Source organism: Trachypithecus francoisi, unplaced genomic scaffold, assembly GCF_009764315.1.
Source record: "Trachypithecus francoisi isolate TF-2019V2 unplaced genomic scaffold, Tfra_2.0 Lachesis_group10, whole genome shotgun sequence".
In the NCBI taxonomy this organism is placed as follows: Eukaryota; Metazoa; Chordata; class Mammalia; order Primates; family Cercopithecidae; genus Trachypithecus; species Trachypithecus francoisi.
In genome coordinates, this window is record NW_022681455.1 from 35,986,622 (window position 1) to 36,005,872 (window position 19,251).

Genomic DNA, 19,251 nt, shown 5'->3' on the forward strand with positions numbered 1-19,251 from the left:
AATATGCCTATTTGATCTCTAACAAAGGTGTGAAAACAATTCACTGGAGGATATTCTTTAAAAATGGTGTTGAGGCCGGGCATGGTGGCTCATGCCTGTAATCCCAGCATTTTAGTAGGCCAAGGCAGGAGGATGCTTGAGGCCAGGAGTTCCAGACTGCAGTGAGCTATGTTCACTCCACTGCACTCCTGCCTGGGTGACAGAGCAAGATCCTATCTCTAAAAACAAAACAAAAGCTCAAAAATTAACAACAAGAAAAAAATAAAACCTCAATGGAAAAATAGGCCAAGTACTTGAACAGACCCTTCAAAGAAGATATGAGGATAGCAAGTTAGGCACATGAAAAGATGTTCAACCTCATTAAGCATTAGGGAAATGCAAATTAAAACAATGATGTGATACCACTACATACTTCTTAGAATGGCTAAAATAAAAGATACTAAAAATGAGACTATCAAAATCAAAACCTTTTGCTCTGGAAGACTGTTAAGAGTATGAAGAGGCAGGCTCCAGACTGGGAGAAAATATTTGCAAAACCTGAAAGACAAAATAACTAGTATCCAGAATCTACAAAAAATGCTCAGATCTCAATAGTAAAAACAGAATTTAACTAGAACATGGGCAAAAGACGTGAAGAGCCATTTTATGAAAATAACAGATGGAAATTAGATATGAAAAGATGTTAAATATCACTGGCCATTAAGAGAATGCAAACTAAAACCACAATGAGATATCACTACATGACTATCAGAATAGCTAAAATAAAAAATAGTGACAACATCAAATGTTGGTGAGGATACAGAGCAACTGGGTCACTCATAGATTGCTAGTGGGAATGTAATATGTTAAGCCACTCTGGAAAACAGGTTGGTGAAAAAAGGCAACAGGCAACTCCTATATACTCCAGCAACTACACTCCTAAGCATTTATCCCAGATAAATGAAGACTTAACATTTATTTTAAAAACCTGCACATGAGGCCAGGTGCTGTGGCTCACGCCTGTAATCCCAGCACTTTGGGAGGCCAAGGCAGGTGGTCACTTAAGGTCAGGAGTTTATGACCAGCCTGGCCAACATGGTGAAACCCTGTCTCTACTAAAATACAAAAATTAACTGGGCGTGGTGGTGTGCACCTGTAATCCCAGCTACTCAGGAGGCTGAGGCAGGAGAATTGCTTGAACCCAGGAGGCAGAGTTTGTAGTGAGCCGAGATTGTGCCACTGCACTCCAGCCTGGGTGACAGAGCGAGACTGCCTCTCAAAAACAACAACAACAACAACAGCAACAACAACCACCACCACCAAACAAAAACACCTGCACATGAATGTTCGTATCATCTATATGTGTAATACTAAAACCTAGAAGCAATCCAGATATCCTTCAGTGGGTAAATGTTTAACTATACCATGGACTATTACTCAAAAATAAAAAGTTATGGCCAGGTGCAGTGGCTCATGCCTGTAATCCCAGTACTTTGGAAGGCCAAGGTGGGTGGATTACAAAAATTAGCTGGGCATGGTGGCGGGCGCCTGTAGTCCCAGCTACTCGGGAGGCTGAGCCAGAAGAATGGTGTGAACCTGGGAGGTGGAGCTTACAGTGAGCCAAGATAGCACCACTGCACTACAGCCTGGGTGACAGAGTGAGACTCCATCTCAAAAATAAATAAATAAATAAATAAATAAATTTTAAAAAGTTATAAACAATTGATATATACAATAATCTGGATGAATCTCCACAGAATTATGAGTGAAAAAAACCCAATACCAAAGCGTTATATGCTGTATGATTCCCTTTAGATAACTTTCTTGAAATGTTAAAATTGTAGAAGTGAAGAACATATTAATGATTGCTAGGGATTAAGAGGAGATAAGGACAGGAGGTAGGTAGTGGTGGCTATAAAAAAAAAACTTGGCCGGGCGCAGTGGCTCACGTCTGTAATCCCAGCACTTTGGGAGGCTGAGGCAGGCAGATCACAAGGTCAGGAGATCGAGACTATTGTGGCCAACACGGTGAAACCCCATCTCTACTAAAAAAAAAAAAAAAAAAAAATTAGCTGGGCGTGGTGATGGGCGCCTGTAGTCCCAGCTACTTGGGAGGCTGAGGCCAGAGAATGGTGTGAACCAGGGAGGTGGAGCTTGCAGTGAGCCAAGATCGCACCACTGCACTCTAGCCTGGGCGACAGAGGGAGACTGTCTCAAAAAACTAAAACAAAATAAAAACAAAAGACAACTTGAGGGATCTTTGTGGTGGTGAAAGCGTTCTCTATCTTGACTGAAACAATGCTGATATCCTGGTTGTGAGACAGAATCATAGTTTTGCAAGATATTACCATTTGGGGAAACTGAGTAAAGGGTACATGGGTTCTACCTGTTGTTGCTTACAAACGCATGTGAATCTATAATTATCTCAAAATAGAAAGTTTAATTTTAAAAATATTGACAATATCAAGTGCTCATGATGATGTGGAGGAAATGAAATTCTTATGCTTTGCTGGTGGGGATGTAAAATGGTAGTGAAAACCACTCTGGAAAACAGTTTGGTGGTTTCTTATAAAGTTAAACATACACGTACCATGTGACCAGCAATCCAGCTCCAGCTTAGTAAAATAAAAACTATGTTCACACAAAACCTGTACATGAATGTTCATAGCAACTTCATTTGTGAGAGACCAAAACTGGAAACATAATCTCTATCCACAAGTGAATGGATTAATAAAAATCTCTGATATATCTGTATAGTAGAATATTACTAAGCAATAAAAATGAACTATTGATACACACAACAATTTGCATGAATCTCAAAGGCATAAGGCATAATGAAAGAAGCCAGCCTTTGAAATTTACATACTGTATGATTCCATTTATATGATGTGCTCAAAAAGACAGAATTATGGTGCTAGAGAACAGATCAATGGTTGCTAAGGGTTATAGATCGGCAGGGGGATGTGACTTTAAAAGCATGGCATGAAAGTTCTGGAGGTGATGGAACTGCTCTGCATCGATTGTGGTGGTGATTACACAAATCTATATGTGTGGTTTTTTTTTGTTTGTTTTGTTTTGTTTTGAGACGGAGTCTCGCTCTGTCACCCAGGCTGGAGTGCAGTGGCACAATCTTGGCTCACTGCAACCTCCACCTCCTGGATTCAAGCAATTATCCTGCCTCAGCCTCCCAAGTAGCTGGGATTACAGGTGCACACCACCATGCCCAGCTAATTTTTGTATTTTTAGTAGAGATGGGGTTTTGCTATGTTGCCCAGGTTGGTCTCAAACTCCTGATCTCAATCAATCTGCCTCCCCAGGCCTCCCAAAGTGCTGGGATTACAGGCATAAGCCACCAGTCCTGGCCATGTGTGTTAAAATCAATCTGAGTATACACCAAAAGGGAAAAAAAGCCAATTTTATTATTTGATAATTTAGAAACAAATAAGTAAATAAAGATTTAAAAAGTCATCTGTTTTCCCCAGTTAACAGTGCTGTACTAGAGTTGGATTTCAGCCACAACTTGTTTATGTTCTTGACCTCTTTTGTGCTATCCACAGCCTGCCTGATCACAGGCTTCAACCCTGCCTGCTAGGCCTCAGAAAAATAGAGAAAAGGAGGTGTTTAAAGACTATCTGGGGAACTATAAACTACTGTGAGTAAAGGATTTATAAAACCCATTCTATTTTTTGAGGATGAATTTGATCTTGGGTTAACTTTCTAGCTCTGTTTCCCTGGAAACTTTATAATGGTAGAATGGAAACTGTGTTACCAGGCAGAATTGCTTATGGTAAAAATGAGCCCAAATAGTATACTCCATCTGGACCAAGAGGACTGTGAATGAAAGATATATGCAGTTGGAAGCCCTACCTTTGGGATTCTCTAAGCATAGTGACTCTTACAACTAGATTTGTCCCTTGTGGGACTCTGGAAGCAATATTTATGGAACTGTTACAAGAGTTGTTGATTCCTATTCGGGAAACAAGTTTGTAAAGCCCAGATAAGCTCCCACACCTATCTGTGTGATCTTGTTGTCTTACATCTGAACTGCTACTTGGAAGACCAAAGAGTGGGCACTGGATTGCTTGTCACTTGCTGGAGAGATGCTGGAATGCTATGTTTCCTATCCTTTACCTTTTTCTTCTTTTTTGAGACAAGGTCTTGCTTTGTTGCCCAGGCTGGAGTGCAGTGGTGTGATCACTGCTCACTACAGCCTCAACCTCCTGGGCTCTGGTGATCCTCCCAGCTCAGCCTCCAAAATAACTAAGACTGCAAGCACAAGTCACCAGGCCCCGCTAATTTTTGTATTTTTTTGTAGAGACAGAGTTTCACCATGTTAGCCAGGCTGGTCTGGAACTCCTGAGCTCAAGCAATCTGCCTGCCTTGGCCTCCCAAAGTGCTGGGATTACAGGCATGAGCCACTGTGCCCAGCCTATCCTTTCTTCCCCTTTCTAGGTAAAACCAATGCCAAGTGAGATGTATTATAGTCATGAGTATGAAATAACTAGTTAAAGAAAAAAATAACAAAGAGTGGATGTTACAAGTACTCTGGAAAGCATTCAGGGGTCTAAACTAAACCAAGTCTTTTGGAACCACCCTGGAGACGTTAGAAATCTGGCAGATAAGGGAACAAATGGTAATGCTGTGAATAAAATTCAATTTTTTTTCTATTCATCTAGCATAAGTAATTGTTTACCCTGGGCATGTGGACAAGGTCTGATACATTGTCTTTGGATGAACAGGCTTCATATCTTGCTTACCTTGGGGAACTTGCACAAGGCCAACACTTATACCAGCAAGTAAGTCTCCAAGAAGCCAATCTTTTAATCGATACATACACATCCATTCTAGGAAGGGAAAGATTGTAAGTATGCATCGTAGGAACCTGTGCCATGAGCAGCTGTGTGAAAGAAGAGCAGAGACTTGGTTAGTTTCTCCAAAGAAAATGCCCGCATAGCCAATAAAAGGCATTTGGCCCACGTAGCCAAGAAAAAGCAGAGTCTTGTCAGCACTACTGACAGTTTGACATATTGGACCAGATAATTCTTTGTTGTTGGGCTGTCCTGTGCATTGCAGGATGTTTAGCAGCATCCCTCATGTCTACACATTTGATATCAGTAGAACTCCCTCCTTCAGCTGTGACAGCTAACAACAACAATGTCTCCAGACATCACCACATGTTCCCTGGGGGACTAAATCACCTTAGCTTCAGAACCAAGTGCTATGTATATGTCAAGAACTAAGCCATACACGTCCAGCATGTAATCAGTTCTGTGTTTTCATAGGATGTTTGGGAAGAATTAAACCTACCAATTTTCCAGGAGAAAAATGGACTGCTGTTGTTTTCTCTTGACAAGGACAGTGTTTTGAGGTGTGACATTGATAGGTGGAAGGGCAGTTAACACATTCATGTCATTCCCAATTAGGAGAGTCCCCAAGTGCGAGGCAGGTACACAAAGTGTGTTCTTTCTAATTATGACCCTCTGTGGAGGAGAGGAGAGCATGGCACTAAAATTTTTACCAAACATTTACTCTGTCTGGCCTTGACCTGTGACATGTAGAAATTAGTAGAAAATACAGAAGATGAAGTCCTGTGCTTGAGGACGTAGTTATGTAAAGAAACAACTTTATAAAATAAGACTTTATTATCCTTTAGCCCAGTAGATCTCAACTAGATGCAGTTTTGTTCCCCTGTGTACATGTGGCAATCTCCAGATACTTTTTTTTTTTTTTTTTTTTTTTTTGAGACGGAGTCTCGCTCTGTCGCCCGGACTGGAGTGCAGTGGCCAGATCTCAGCTCACTGCAAGCTCTGCCTCCTGGGTTTACGCCATTCTCCTGCCTCAGCCTCCCGAGTAGCTGGGACTACAGGCGCCAGCCACCTCGCCCGGCTAGTTTTTGTATTTTTAGTAGAGACGGGGTTTCAGCGTATTAGCCAGGATGGTCTCGATCTCCTGACCTCGTGATCCGCCCGTCTCGGCCTCCCAAAGTGCTGGGATTATAGGCTTGAGCCACCGCGCCCGGCCTTTTTTTTTTTTTTTTTGAGATGGAGTCTTGCTCTGTCGCCCAGGCTGGAGTGCAGTGGCACAATCTTGGCTCACTGCAGCCTCTGCCTCCCAGGTTCAAGCAATTCTCCTACCTCAGCCTCCTGAGTAGCTGGGATTAAAGGCATGTGCTACCATGCCTGGCTAATTTTTGTATTTTCAGTAGAAGTGGGGTTTCACCATGTTGGCCAGGCTGGTCTTAAACTCCGGACCTCAGGTGATCTGCTCGCCTCAGCCTCCCAAAGTGCTAAGTTTACAGGCATAAGCCACCGTGCCTGGCCCAGAGACATTTTTGACTCTTGCAATTGGCAAGTGGGTAGAGGCTAAACAGCACAGAATGCACAGACCAATTCTCCACAAGAAAGAATTTTCTGGTCCAAAATGTCAATGATCCTGAGATTGAAAAAACCTGCTTTAACTTTCAGATCATCTAAAATGACAGAATCATCATTAATCAACCAGGAAAACCAATTTGATTTTAAATTGCTTTTTGTTATTTAGATCTTAGCATGGGTTGAAAGCAAAAAGTATGAAGATTTTTCGTGTGTAAACTGAGCTAGATAATTGGGATTTGACTACAATAACAAATATAACTTTAACGTAGTCAGGGCTGAAGTGTGTGCTCAGACAAGAAGTAATTTTACATATGTTTTACTCTCACAACTATGGGCATTACTATTGCTAAGGCAATTAATGCCAAATAAATATGACTTTACCAAGGTCACAGGAATAAGTGTGAGCAGAGATGGGGCTAGAAACAAGGTCCTTGATTTTAGCTCAGTGTTCTAGCCACTCTCCTGCCTCCAAATTTCCTATTGGCAGCTGTGAAATGCTGCTTGACAGCCATGAGCAAGACCATTGGTTTGGAAGGAACATCACATTGCTGTTCTTTTTTTTTTTTTTGAGGTGGAGTCTCGCTCTGTCGCCCGGACTGGAGTGCAGTGGCCGGATCTCAGCTCACTGCAAGCTCCGCCTCCTGGGTTTACGCCATTCTCCTGCCTCAGCCTCCCAAGTAGCTGGGACTACAGGCGCCCGCCACCTCGCCCGGCTAGTTTTTTTTTTTGTATTTTTAGTAGAGACGGGGTTTCACCGTGTTAGCCAGGATGGTCTCGATCTCCTGACCTCGTGATCCGCCCGTCTCGGCCTCCCAAAGTGCTGGGATTACAGGCTTGAGCCACCGCGCCCGGCCCACATTGCTGTTCTTAGGAGAGTCTCTGGGTGTGTGGCAGGTGTACAAAGTATGCTCTTTCTAATTATGAACCTCTGTGGAGGAGAGTAGAGCATGACATTGGAACAGTTTGTTCCTTCACCTGGTTCAGTCTCCCTTCCTCTCTGTGTGTCACTTAGGGAAAGACCAGCCAGCCACCCAAGGCAAAGACATCAAAGCTCTTCCCCATGGTGAAAAATACAATGGACATGGAGTGATGAGGCTTTAAGAGTGACAGGAACTAAGGAGGGAATTAGAGGAATGGAAGTTGAAGCTGATGGGGAAATAGTATTAGCATTTAGACATGAATCTGGATTTCAGTTAAGACATCTTAAAAGTGAGAAATAGAAGAATCAAAATGAAAGCACAGAGGAGATTTTGATAAGGGGGGGATTTGCAATTGTTAAAGAGGAAGAAAATGAGGAAAGATATTAAGAGGTTTTCTGTAGAAAGAGATGGGGTTAAAATATTATTTTATTTACATTAAAAAACTCACTTATGGTCAGGCGCGGTGGCTCACGCCTGTAATCCCAGCACTTTGGGAGGCTGAGGCGGGCGGATCACAAGGTCAGGAATTTGAGACCAGCCTGGCCAATATGGTGAAACCCCATCTCTACTAAAAATACAAAAATTAGCCAGGTTTGTAGTCCCAGCTGCTTGGGAGCCTGAGGCAGAAGAATCGCTTGAACCTGGGAGGCAGAAGTTGCAGTGAGCTGAGATAGCACCACTGCACTCCAGCATGGGTGACACGGTAATACTCCGTCTCAAAAAAAAAAAAAAAAAAGAAAAAAAACCTCATTTATCTAGTGCTATTTCCTAGTTGCTTTACAAATACTGTTTAAAACCTCATAATCACTTTTATGAGGCAGGTACTATTATCATGGTGATCTTACAGATAAGGAAACTGAGGCACAGCAGGGTTGAATAGCTTACCTAAGGTCACACAGCTGAGAAGCAGCAGGACTAGTATTCAAAATCAGGTAGCCTGGCTTTGGAATTGTGCCTTTTTTTTTTTTTTTTTTTTTGAGATGGAGTCTCACTCTGTAGCGAAGCTGGAGTGCAGTGGCGCAATCTCAGCTCACTGCAACCTCTGCATTCTGGTCTCAATTCTCCTGCCTCTGCCTCCCGAGTAGCTAGGATTACAGGCACACGCCACCATGCCCAGCTAATTTTTGTATTTTTAATAGAGATGGGGTTTCACCATGTTGGCCAGGCTGGTCTTGAACTCCTGACCTTGTGATCTGCCAGCCTCAGCCTCCCAAAGTGCTGGGATTACAGGCATGAGCCACTGCGCCCAGCCAGAATTGTGCTCTTAACTACTGTGCTGTGCTACCTTTCTGGTCAAAATTCAGAAGTGGAGAGAACCGTATGTTTTAGAAGTAGGGAGTAACAGTTGCTAGAAAGCTTATGGGAGGCAGAATGGGTCAGATTTAAGTGTCTGGATGGCAAGTCTAAGAAAGGTAGAAAGGAGTTAGGTTGAAATTTCACTGGGAATAATTTTTTATAATGAGGGTAAAGTTAGGGGAAAAGACCATCATTTTATAGAGACAAAGCCAATGTTGCCCCCAAATACCCTCTTTGGCACATGTCCCCAGATCCATCATGGAGCAGAGGAAGTAAGAGGACTAGAGAGGGACATCCAAGAGCACAACTTACAAAAGGCAGGATGTGGACAAAGGAAAATGTCTCAAGGAAGGGACAGTCTGCATCAGGGCTGTGTAGGGACCTTCCACAATTGTCACCAACATGCCAACATACCAACACGTGCCAATTGTGGGTGATAAACCAGGGGACAAGAAGGACTAATAAATTCAGAGTGTGAGTGATGACAACTTGAGTAATTATGATTGCTATAATGATGTAGGTCATGAAGGATTCTTTTTTTTTTTCTTTTTGAGACACAGTCTCACTCTGTTGCCAGGCTGGAGTACAGTGGCATGATCTCAGCTCCCTGCAACCTCTGCCTCCCAGGTTCAAGCAATTCTCCTGCATCAGCCTCTCGAGTAGCTGGGACTACAGGCGCATGCCACCAAGCCCAGCTAATTTTTGTATTTTTAGTAGAGACGGGGTTTCACCATGTTGGCCAGGATGGTCTCAAACTCCTGACCTCAGTGATCCACCCGCCTCAGCCTCCCAAAGTGCTGGGATTACAGGTGTGAGCCACTGCACCCGGCCTGGATTCTTAACCTGAGGTTTGTGGACCCCCAAGGGGTCTGTAGATAGTATTTGGGGATATATGTGAAGTTATGTCGGAGAACTTGTATCTTTACTTCACTAACCTCTTTAGCATTTCCTTCAATTATGAATGTTGGCAACAAACCACAGTAGTATCAGCAGAACTTGACTTTGTCACCAGTAGAAATCACAAACATTTCTATATACATTACAATTGCTTAGGAGATCTTGAAATATTAGTTACATTCATCACTACTTTGAAATTATGGTAGTTATTAGACCTATATTATTAAATAACAGAATTTTGGTATTTTTGATATTTAGATAACTGTATTTCAATGTAACTGGCTTTCCTTATAATCCTGCTTATTTTATGCATTAAAAAATTATTTGACCAAGACCATTTACTAGGTGAAGACAATCTCTTTAACAAATTGTCCTGGGAAAATGGAATATCTACATGTAAAAGAATAAAGCTGGACCTTTACCTTACACTATATACAAACATTACTTCAAAAAGGATCAAAGACCTAAATTTAAAAGCTAAAACTATAAAATTCATAGAAGGAAACATAGATGAAAATATGCACCATCTTGGCCCAGAGCAGTGGCTCATGCCTGTAATCCCAGCACTTTGGGAGGCTGAGGCAGGCAGATTCATGTGAGGTCAGGAGTTCGAGACCAGCCTGGCCAATTTGATGAAATCCCATCTCTACTAAAAATACAAAAATTAGCCGGGCATGGTGGCGTGCACCTGTAGTCCCAGATACTCGGGAGGTGAGGTAGGAGAATTGCTTGAACTTGGGAGGTGGAGGTTGCAGTGAGTGGAGATTGCGCCACTGCAAAAAAAAAAAAAAAAAAAAAAAAGAAAGAAAAGAGAATATGCATGATCTTGAATGATCTTGAATTTGATAATAGTTTCTTAAATATGGCACCAGAAGTCCAGGCAACAAAAGAAAATACAGATAAATTGGATTTCATCAAAATTAAAAACTTTTCTACATCAGCCAGGTGCAGTGGTTCACACATGTAATCCCAGCACATTGGGAGGCTAAAATGGGCAGATCACCTGAGGTCAGGAGTTTAAAACCAGCCTGGCCAACTTGGGGAAACCCTATCTCTATTAAAAATACAAAAATTACCTGGGCGTGGTGGCATGTGCCTGTAGTCCCCACAACTTGGGAGGCTGAGGCAGGAGAATCGCTTAAACCCGGGAGGCAGAGGTTTCAGTGAGCGGAGATTGTGCCATTGCACTCCAGCCTGGGCAACAAGAGTGAAACTCCATCTCAGCAAAACAAAACAAAACACCAAAAAACTTTTCTGCATCAAAGGACACTATCAACAGAGTGAAACCTACAGAATGGGAGAAAATATTTACAAATTATGTAAGATTTACAAACATATATCTGATAGAAGTTTAATATCCAGAATATATGAAGAACTCCTATAACTCAACAACAAAAAGACAACCTAATTTTACAAAGGACAAAGGAAATGAATAGACATTTATCCAAAGAAGATATATAATTAACCAATAAACACACCAAAAGATACTCATCATCTTTAGTCATCAGGAAAATGCAAAACAAAAGCAAAAACAGAAAACCACGATGAGATATCATTTCATACCTAATAGGTTGGCTATAATTAAAAAAATGGAAAATAACAAATGTTGGAGAGGACATGGAGAAATTGTACATTGCCAATGAAAATGTAAAGTGATGCAGCTACTGTGGAAAACAGTTTGGCAGTTCCTTAAAAAGTTAAATTTACCACAGATTTATGATGTGATTCAACAATGCTAGTCCCAGTTATATCCCTAAACAGATTCAAACAGATCTCCTGTGCCAATGTTCATGGCAGCATTATTTACAGTAGCCTAACGGTGGTAGAAACAACTCAGATGTCCATTAATGAATGGATAAACAAAATGTGGTATATAAATACAAGATAATATTATTCAGCCATAAAATGAAATGAACTTCTAATACATGCTACAATAGGGATGAACCTTGAAAACATTACGCTAAGTGAAAGAAGTCAGACACAAAAAGACAAACATATTGTATGATTCTACTTAAATGAAATAGCTAGAATAGGCAAATTTGTAGAGACAGAAAGCAGAAGAGAGGTTACTTGGGCTGAGGGGAGGGGAAATGGGGAATTATTGCTTAACAGAATTTCTGTTTGAGGTGATGAAAAAATTTTGGAAATAGATAGCGGTGGTGGTTGCACAACATTGTGAATGTCAATCATGCCACTGAATTGTATATTTAAAAATGGTCAAAATAGCCAATTTTATGTGAGACGTATTTCACTGCAATAAAAAACATTTTAAAAATTATTCTGAAAGATGTTGATTAACTTTATCAGACTGCTAGGAGGTTCAGAGCACACAAACAGGCTAAGAGCCCCTGAACTGCAGGACCTAGCTAGTCACAGTGGGTCTCAGAGGTGGTGGTGGTAGATTCTACCTTGGTGACCATGAGTACCACCATGTGGGCCCTGCTGGATATGAGACTAGAAGAATCTCATTCCCCTACCATTCATCAGTCCACCATGGCTATCTTATTTATTTATTTATTTTGAGACGGAGGCTTGCTCTGTTGCCCAGGCTGGAGTGCAGTGGCGCAGCCTCGGCTCACTGCAACCTCCACCTCCCAGGTTCAAGCAATTCTCATGCCTCAGCCTCTTGAGCAGCTGGAATTACAGGCACGTGCCACCACACCCAGCTAATTTTTGTTTTTTTAGTAGAGACGGGGTTTCACCATGTTGCCCAGGTTGGTCTAAACTCCTGGACTCAAGTGATCTGCCTGCCTTGGCCTCCTGAAGTGCTGGGATTACAGGTGTGAGCCACTGTGGCTTGCTGGCTATCTTATTTTTGGTCAGGAGTCTGGTAGTCGTGGTTGATTGAACAATGGAATTATGAAATATCCTCCTTAGATACTGTAGGGACACCCAAGATCTTTATACCCAGGAAGTTTACAATCAAAAAGGTACTGCAAGACAAACCACAAAAATGACTGAAGAAAAATTACACAATCAACTACAGGATTCTGATGACAGGAACTCAGACAAGAAAGAGAAGTGGACACCAAAGGAGTCAGGTTAGGTTTCAGTCCTGCCCCGCTGGGTGGCGGCTGAATGATCGGACACACGCACCAGCACTGGACGTGGTGTGTGAAGGTGGTGACGTTGCTGTTCATGTTCCCAGATGAGGAGGCCTTCCTTTTGTGTTCCTGTTGAAAGGTCTCCTCATTGTATACTTCACGTTTAACATCATAGGGGAATGAGCTTTGCCTGGACTTAGAGCTGAAGCCAGAGTTGGCGCTCCTCTCTAGTTGTGCCATTCCTGGATGAGTGGGAAGAGATCAAATAAAAAAGCATTTTCAGTAGTCTAGATCCTCAGTGTATTTTTAAGGAAATAAAATTCCTATATAATAATGTTTTACACTTGCATAGCATCTTTCGGTTGTACAAAACTCTTTCTCAATGTTGTATAATTTTATGTGTATTCTTTTCATTTTTCAAATGGAGACAACAAAACCCAGAAGTTTAAACAGTCTTTGCTGTTTGATACTTATTAGAGCCAGGACTAGAACCCAGGTGTCCTGGTGGGAGGCCTAGTTTTCTTTATATTCAATTGTGTTGATATGTTGTAGGAAAATGATCAAGAGGTAGACAGTATTAATCAATAATCTTCACTGAAAATGCTCACTATCCAGCATATATGAAGAAGTCCATATGAAGGGTTAAGTGCTCAATACAAGTCTTCTAACTCTTTCTCTAAAATAGCAGCCATCATTACCCCTTTACCTTTTACTTTTCTTCACAGCACTTGCCAGCACCTGATTCATTATTTGTCTGTTTATCCATTGTCTGTTTCCCCCACAAAATGTAAGGCCAGGGGCTGGGCGCAGTGGTTCACACCTGTAATCCCAGCACTTTGGGAGGCCGAGGCGGGCGGATCACAAGGTCAGGAGATTGAGACCATCCTGGCTAACACGGTGAAACCCCATCTCTACTAAAAATACAAAAAATTATCCAGGCATGGTGGTGGGCGCCTGTAGTCCCAGCTACTCGGGAGGCTGAGGCAGGAGAATGGCGTGAACCAGGGAGGCGGGGCTTGCAGTGAGCCGAGATGGCACCACTGCACTCCAGCCTGGGCAACAGAGCCAGATTCTGTCTCAAAAAACAAAAAAAAGAAAAATAAAGTAAGACCAGGAGGCAGGACTGTGACTATTCACAGCAGCAGCCCCAGGACCCAAACTAATGGTTTTCACTTAGCAACTTAGCAGGCCCTTAACAAATATTTCTTGAATGACTGCCAAGTATACAGTTAGGGGCCTCATGGTGTAGCAGAAAAAGCTACAGAAGTTTGAGACTAGACTGGGCAACATGGTGAAACCCTGTCTCTACTAAAAATAGAAACAAAATTAGCTGGGTGTGATGGCATGGGCATGTAGTACTAGCTGCTCAGGAGGCTGAGGTGGGACGATCACCTGAGCCCAGCAGGTGGAGGTTGCAGTGAGCCGGAATCGCACCACTGTACTCCAGCCTGGGTGTCAGAGCAAGACCCTGTCTCAAAAAGAAAAAAAAAAAAAATCAGCTGGGCGCAGTGGCTCACACCTGTGATACCAGCACTTTCGGAGGCCAAGGTGGGTGGATCATGAGGTCAGGAGATTGAGACCATCCTGTCTAACATGGCAAAACCCCGTCTCTACTAAAAATACAAAAAAAAAAAAAAAAAAATTAATCAGGCGTGGTGGCGGGCACCTGTAGTCCCTGCTACTTGGGAGGCTGAGGCAGGAGAATGACATGAACCCAGGAGGCGGAGCTTGCAGTGAGCCAAGATCACACCACTGCACTCCAGCCTGGGCGACAGAGCAAGACTCCATCTCAAACAAAAAAAAGAAAAAGAAAAAGAAAAAAAATCTATATTATCCTGCTTTTTTTTTTTTCTGAGACGGAGTCTGGCTGTGTCGCCCAGGCTGGAGTGCAGTGGCGCGATCTCGGCTCACTGCAAGCTCCGCCTCCCGGGTTCATGCCATTCTCCCGCCTCAGCCTCCGAGTAGCTGGGACTACAGGCGCCCGCCACCACGCCCTGCTAATTTTTTGTATTTTTAGTAGAGACGGGGTTTCACCATGTTAGCCAAGATGGTCTCGATCTCCTGACCTCGTGATCCGCCCGCCTCGGCCTCCCAAAGTGCTGGGATTACAGGCTTGAGCCACCGCGCCCGGCCTATCCTGCTTTTTAAAAAGATTGAAAGATAGAGTAAATGAGGATGGATAGGGATCCATCTCTGGGAGAAAGTATAACCATTCTTAATAATCTATGTTTTTGAACAGTAAGAAAAGCATAAACTCTAAAATTCTTCCACATAAATGTAGAAAAGCGTATGTATAAATCACATACCTATAAAATATATTGGTAAACCCTCAAATTATATGGATTACACAATTATATAGATGATGGGTGATGCCGCAAATAAGTTTAATGTGTCAGCAACTTTGTTTTCCTTCAGAACAATCATCATCATCATCATCATCACCAACATTTATTGGGCATTTATCCTATGCCATGCATTGCACTAGATTTTTTCATGAGTTATGTCATTAAATTTCCACAACAATACCAGTACTACTATTTCTTTCATTTTACAGGTGTAAAACTAAGATTTTAGAAAACGCAAGTAATTGGGCCATAGTTATATATTGTATTTTTACCCTCAAAGCATTGGGTGGAAGTAGTATGCTGTATAACAACCATGAACTAAAGATCACAAATTCACTAAACCATTGAGGTGACTGGGGAATACATAAGAGGATGGGAGAGGTATTTTACAATATATCACTTAAGATAATTAGTGCTTCATGTATCTCACAAAAAGAAAAAAAGGTAGAACTGTGTATTAAAATGTAAGGAATTCCGCCCCCACCCCGCCTTTCTTTCCCCACGCATAGGAATACAGACCCAATCTTCCTTAGTTTCCCCATATAATTGTCCAATGTACTTCCATGAGTAGTCTCTTTGTTCCCAGTAACCTAAACAAGCCTAATTAGTCTGCTAATGACAAACCTGATATCCTGGGTCACATTGAGAGTCTAGAACCCAGCATTTTGTTCTGAAAGTGAAATTAAAGCAGGATTGGTGTAAAATAGGCAAAATATGACCATCAAAGAGTAGTGGGAACAGTGGGGCTGGCAAAGGCAGCAGAAGCTGCTTCGCTCCAGCCATTCTTGCCATGGGTCAATGTGGGGCCCGGAATAGCTTAGATCTGATCTTTTCCAGGAGAAGCCATAATGCCAGATTTTTATGTGGAATCTTCTGACTTTTAAATGTTGTCAATTACTTTACATATGTTTACATATATATCTACATATGTATGTATATGTATTTTTTTATTTTTTATTTTTTTGGAGATGGAGTCCAGCTCTGTCACCAAGGCTGGAGTGCAGTGGTGCGATCTTAGCTCACTGCAACCTCTGCCTCCCAGTTTCAAGCAATTATCCTGCCTCAGCCTCCCAAGTAGCTGGGATTATAGGCATGCGTCACCACACCCGGCTAATTTTTGTATATTTGGTAGAGACGGGGTTTCGCCATGTTGGCCAGGCTGGTCCTGAACTCCCTATCTTAGGTGATCCTCCCGCCTCGGCCTCCCAAAGTGCTGGGTTTGCAGGCGTGAGCCACTGCGTCAGGCCTATTTAAAGTCTTTCAGCAGAAGTAGTAATATACACAGAGATGCACTTTGGGAAGATGAAATGTGCCAGTGTTATGTTCTAGAGCTGAGTTGTCCAGTATGGTAGCCACTGGCGACATGTGCCTATTTAAACTTAAAAAAAAAAATTCAGATCCTCAATTATACTAGCTAGATTTCAAGTGCTCAACAGCCACATATGGCTAGTGGTTACCTTACTAAACAGTGCAGATATAAAACATTTCCATCATCACAAAAAGTTGTTGGACGGTGGAGATAGGAGAGACCGAGGCAAAACAGCCAATTGGAGATCATTATTACGATAATCTAGGAGAGGTTATCAAGTCATAAACTCCTACAACCACAGTGAGGATGGCCAGGAGGAGCAGGTGGAAAGTTGTCTTTAAGGAACTCCAATAAATGTCTGGCTAACAGCAGCAAGGGTAAACACATGGTTTCCTTATTATTGTTTTTTAAGTAATTTTCTTTGGAATTTCTCCAGCTCCATTATGTCTTTCTTGATTGATTTCATGTACTAGCAGGACCCTTCCCAAGAAGATGCAATGACCAGAAACTCCTACTGTCGAGTAGGCCCCACTTAGCAAGACCTACTGAATCAGAAACTCTGGGGGCATCAGTCTGTTTTAAGAAGCTGTCCAGACTGCTGGGCCCCCAGAGTTTCTGATTCAGTAGGTCTTGCTAGGTAGAAAAAAAAAAAAAAAAAAAGCAAAGAAGCTGTCCAGGTGATTCTGATAAAAATTAAAGTATGAGTACCACTATAAATATAGTGGATTATCTTTCATGAGCCTTTCAGTGCTAAGTTTGGGGGCCCTGTTAAAATACAAGCACTTTTGGCCTAGCTCTTTCACCCTCCATAGTACCCTTATCCATCCATCCATCCATCCATCCATTTATCTAATTATTTACATTATCTGTGTTCAGAGTGTTTTAAGAGTAAAAAATAGGCCAGGCATGGCTCACTGGCTCATGCCTGTAATCCCAGTACTTTGGAAGGCTGAGGCGGTTGGATCAACTGAGGTCAGGAGTTCGAGACCAGCCTTGCCAACATGGCGAAACCCCCTCTCTACTAAAAATACAAAAATTAACTGGGTGTGGTGGCATGCCTGTAGTCCTGGCCACTCAGGAGGCTGAGGCAGAGAATTGCTTGAACCTGGGAGGCAGAGGTTGCAGTGAGCCAAGATGGAACCACTGCATTCCAGCCTGGGAGACGGAGCGAGACTCTGTCTCCAAAAAAAAAAAAAAAAAAAAAAAAAAATTAAGGAATAAAAAGTTTAAATACAATCAATTTTATGGCTATTGACCCAAATGATATGAAATCTTGAAAGCTAGTTTAGTTGCAGGAATATCTTCCCCCTGAACTTTCTTATGTTTTCTATAATCATGGAAAGGCGAAATTCACTTCCAAAATTTCAAAATAAGCATTTGTAATTCCATCAGAAACAACCCTTTACTACTTAGGTTTTTATGGAGAATGTATTGGGAATACAGAAAAAGTATAAGCAAAGAGCCTGGTCTTTAGATCCTTTAGTCACTTTGAATAGCGGCTGGGGATGACTAATAAGATGACAGTCCTTAAGTGGATGACCATTGGACACAAAGGACAACCACTTTCCGTGCAATGTGGAGACTGTAACACGGTGTGTTGGAGAGATGCTCATTATTGGGGTGGGGTTGCTGGAGAAGGCTTCACAGGGGCCCTTGACACATCAATGGCATTTGACATGAAAAGAAAGGGACAAGGAGGTGGGGGTGGGGATTCAGTCACAGGGAATAAAATGAACAAAAGCAGTGAGGTCTGAAAGGAGGAGAAACGGCCGGGAAGTCAGGCCTCGGGAGGAAATGGATGGGATAGGCGGTGGGGTGCAGGTAGCACATCAGTTCTGGGGCTTTTGACAATATAGACAGGAGAATTTGAAAGGATGCAGCTTGCAAAACGCGCACACTGTCTCTTGTCATTGCCATCCACACGGCCTTTGAAAGTAGAGACAATACCTGAGAGATAAGCTCCCAGGGACGACCGTCATTAATTCATTCCACAGATACTGACTGAGCGCCTGCGGCGTGCCTAGCTCTGCGGCATACCTGGGTACCTGCCGGTGACAGACGCAGCCCCCGCGATGGGACCCGCTGTGGCCTCGCCGCTCACCGCCTGCAGCCCCCGGCGCCCGGGCGTCTCCCGGCAGCGGCTCACCTGGCTCCTTGGCGGGGGCGGGAGTGCGGGCGCTGGGATCCCACACGGCTCCCGCCTGGCTGGCGGCGCTGCGGCCGCGGATACCGGCGGTTCCCTAGCCGTTGTGGCCTAGCCCGCGGACGTTCCGGGCGGGCAGAAGATGAGAGTGGGGGAGGGGACGAGGAAGGGGAGCATGAGCAGCTGGGCTAGGGAGCCGGGAAAGGGGTACCTAGGTCGCCCTCCTCATACCTGAGTCGTGGGAGCCCCTTGGTACTTGGTAAACCTGGGTACCGAAACTCCTACTCTCTCCGAGGTTTTACTGTTCTTGATCGAGGGCCTATTTGGTGCCAGGCCTCGTGCCCTGAACATACAGCAATGCACATGTGTACTGCACAGACGGTAATTCACTTTCGTCTCCGGAAGACAGCCTTCCTCAGGTCAGAAGCGGTAAAAGGAAATGGAGGCTAGGAGGGTTACCCAGGTCTCCAACCATAGGCTCGCTGCCCCACAGGCCTGGTTCTCCCCATTGGATGACACCTTCCTGCCCAGATCGCCGGCTCTGGATGCAGACATGCCGTCTGCACTCACTCCCTTTACCCTCCTCCCACCCTATCCCTGTCCCTATCGCTGTCTCTCACTCCACCTTGTATTCCTGCTTGGCTCAGTTACAGTTTTACACTTGTTTGTTTGATGACTGTGTTGATGTCTACCTTATTATGCACTTTGTGTATTCCTTTTTGTAAATCATCTTAGCCCTATGAGGGCAGGGATTTTTATCCCTTTCATTAACTGTTTTATTATCAGTGCCTAAAACAGTGTGGTGGACATAGGAAGTGTTCAATGAATTTGTGTTGAATGATTGCCCTCCCATTGACTGTAAGCTCCACGCAGGCAGCAACTGTAGTTTTTAATCACTTTTTAACTACAAGTGCTTGGCACCTACTAGGCATTTAATACACATT

General features: G+C 43.1%; 1 protein-coding gene and 1 long non-coding RNA gene across 5 annotated transcripts in view; one reads left to right on the forward strand and one right to left on the reverse strand.

The window, feature by feature from the left end:
• The window catches only part of LOC117087119, a 43,352-nt gene extending 38,610 nt beyond the window's left edge, over positions 1-4,742 (forward strand). Inside the window, exon 5 of the long non-coding RNA XR_004438687.1 lies at positions 3,537-4,742. This is a non-coding gene — a long non-coding RNA (uncharacterized LOC117087119). The remainder of the gene's footprint in view (positions 1-3,536) is intronic.
• Positions 1-18,741, reverse strand: part of SLC26A8 (solute carrier family 26 member 8) — an 83,348-nt gene extending 64,607 nt beyond the window's left edge. The window contains exons 1-3 of one of the 4 annotated variants that reach the window (XR_004438686.1): positions 18,311-18,741; positions 12,563-12,752; positions 4,737-4,876 (exon numbers count right to left, since the gene is read on the reverse strand). Coding sequence is in view for 3 of the 4 variants with exons in the window: in XM_033216949.1 (XP_033072840.1) it covers positions 4,737-4,876; positions 12,563-12,750 (328 nt within the window). In the remaining variant the exon portion in view is untranslated. Of the gene's footprint in view, positions 1-4,736; positions 4,877-12,562; positions 12,759-18,201 lie in introns of all 4 variants that reach the window. The other 3 variants (XM_033216949.1, XM_033216951.1, XM_033216950.1) reach the window with 3 other exon arrangements.
• Between the last annotated feature and the right edge of the window lie 510 nt (positions 18,742-19,251).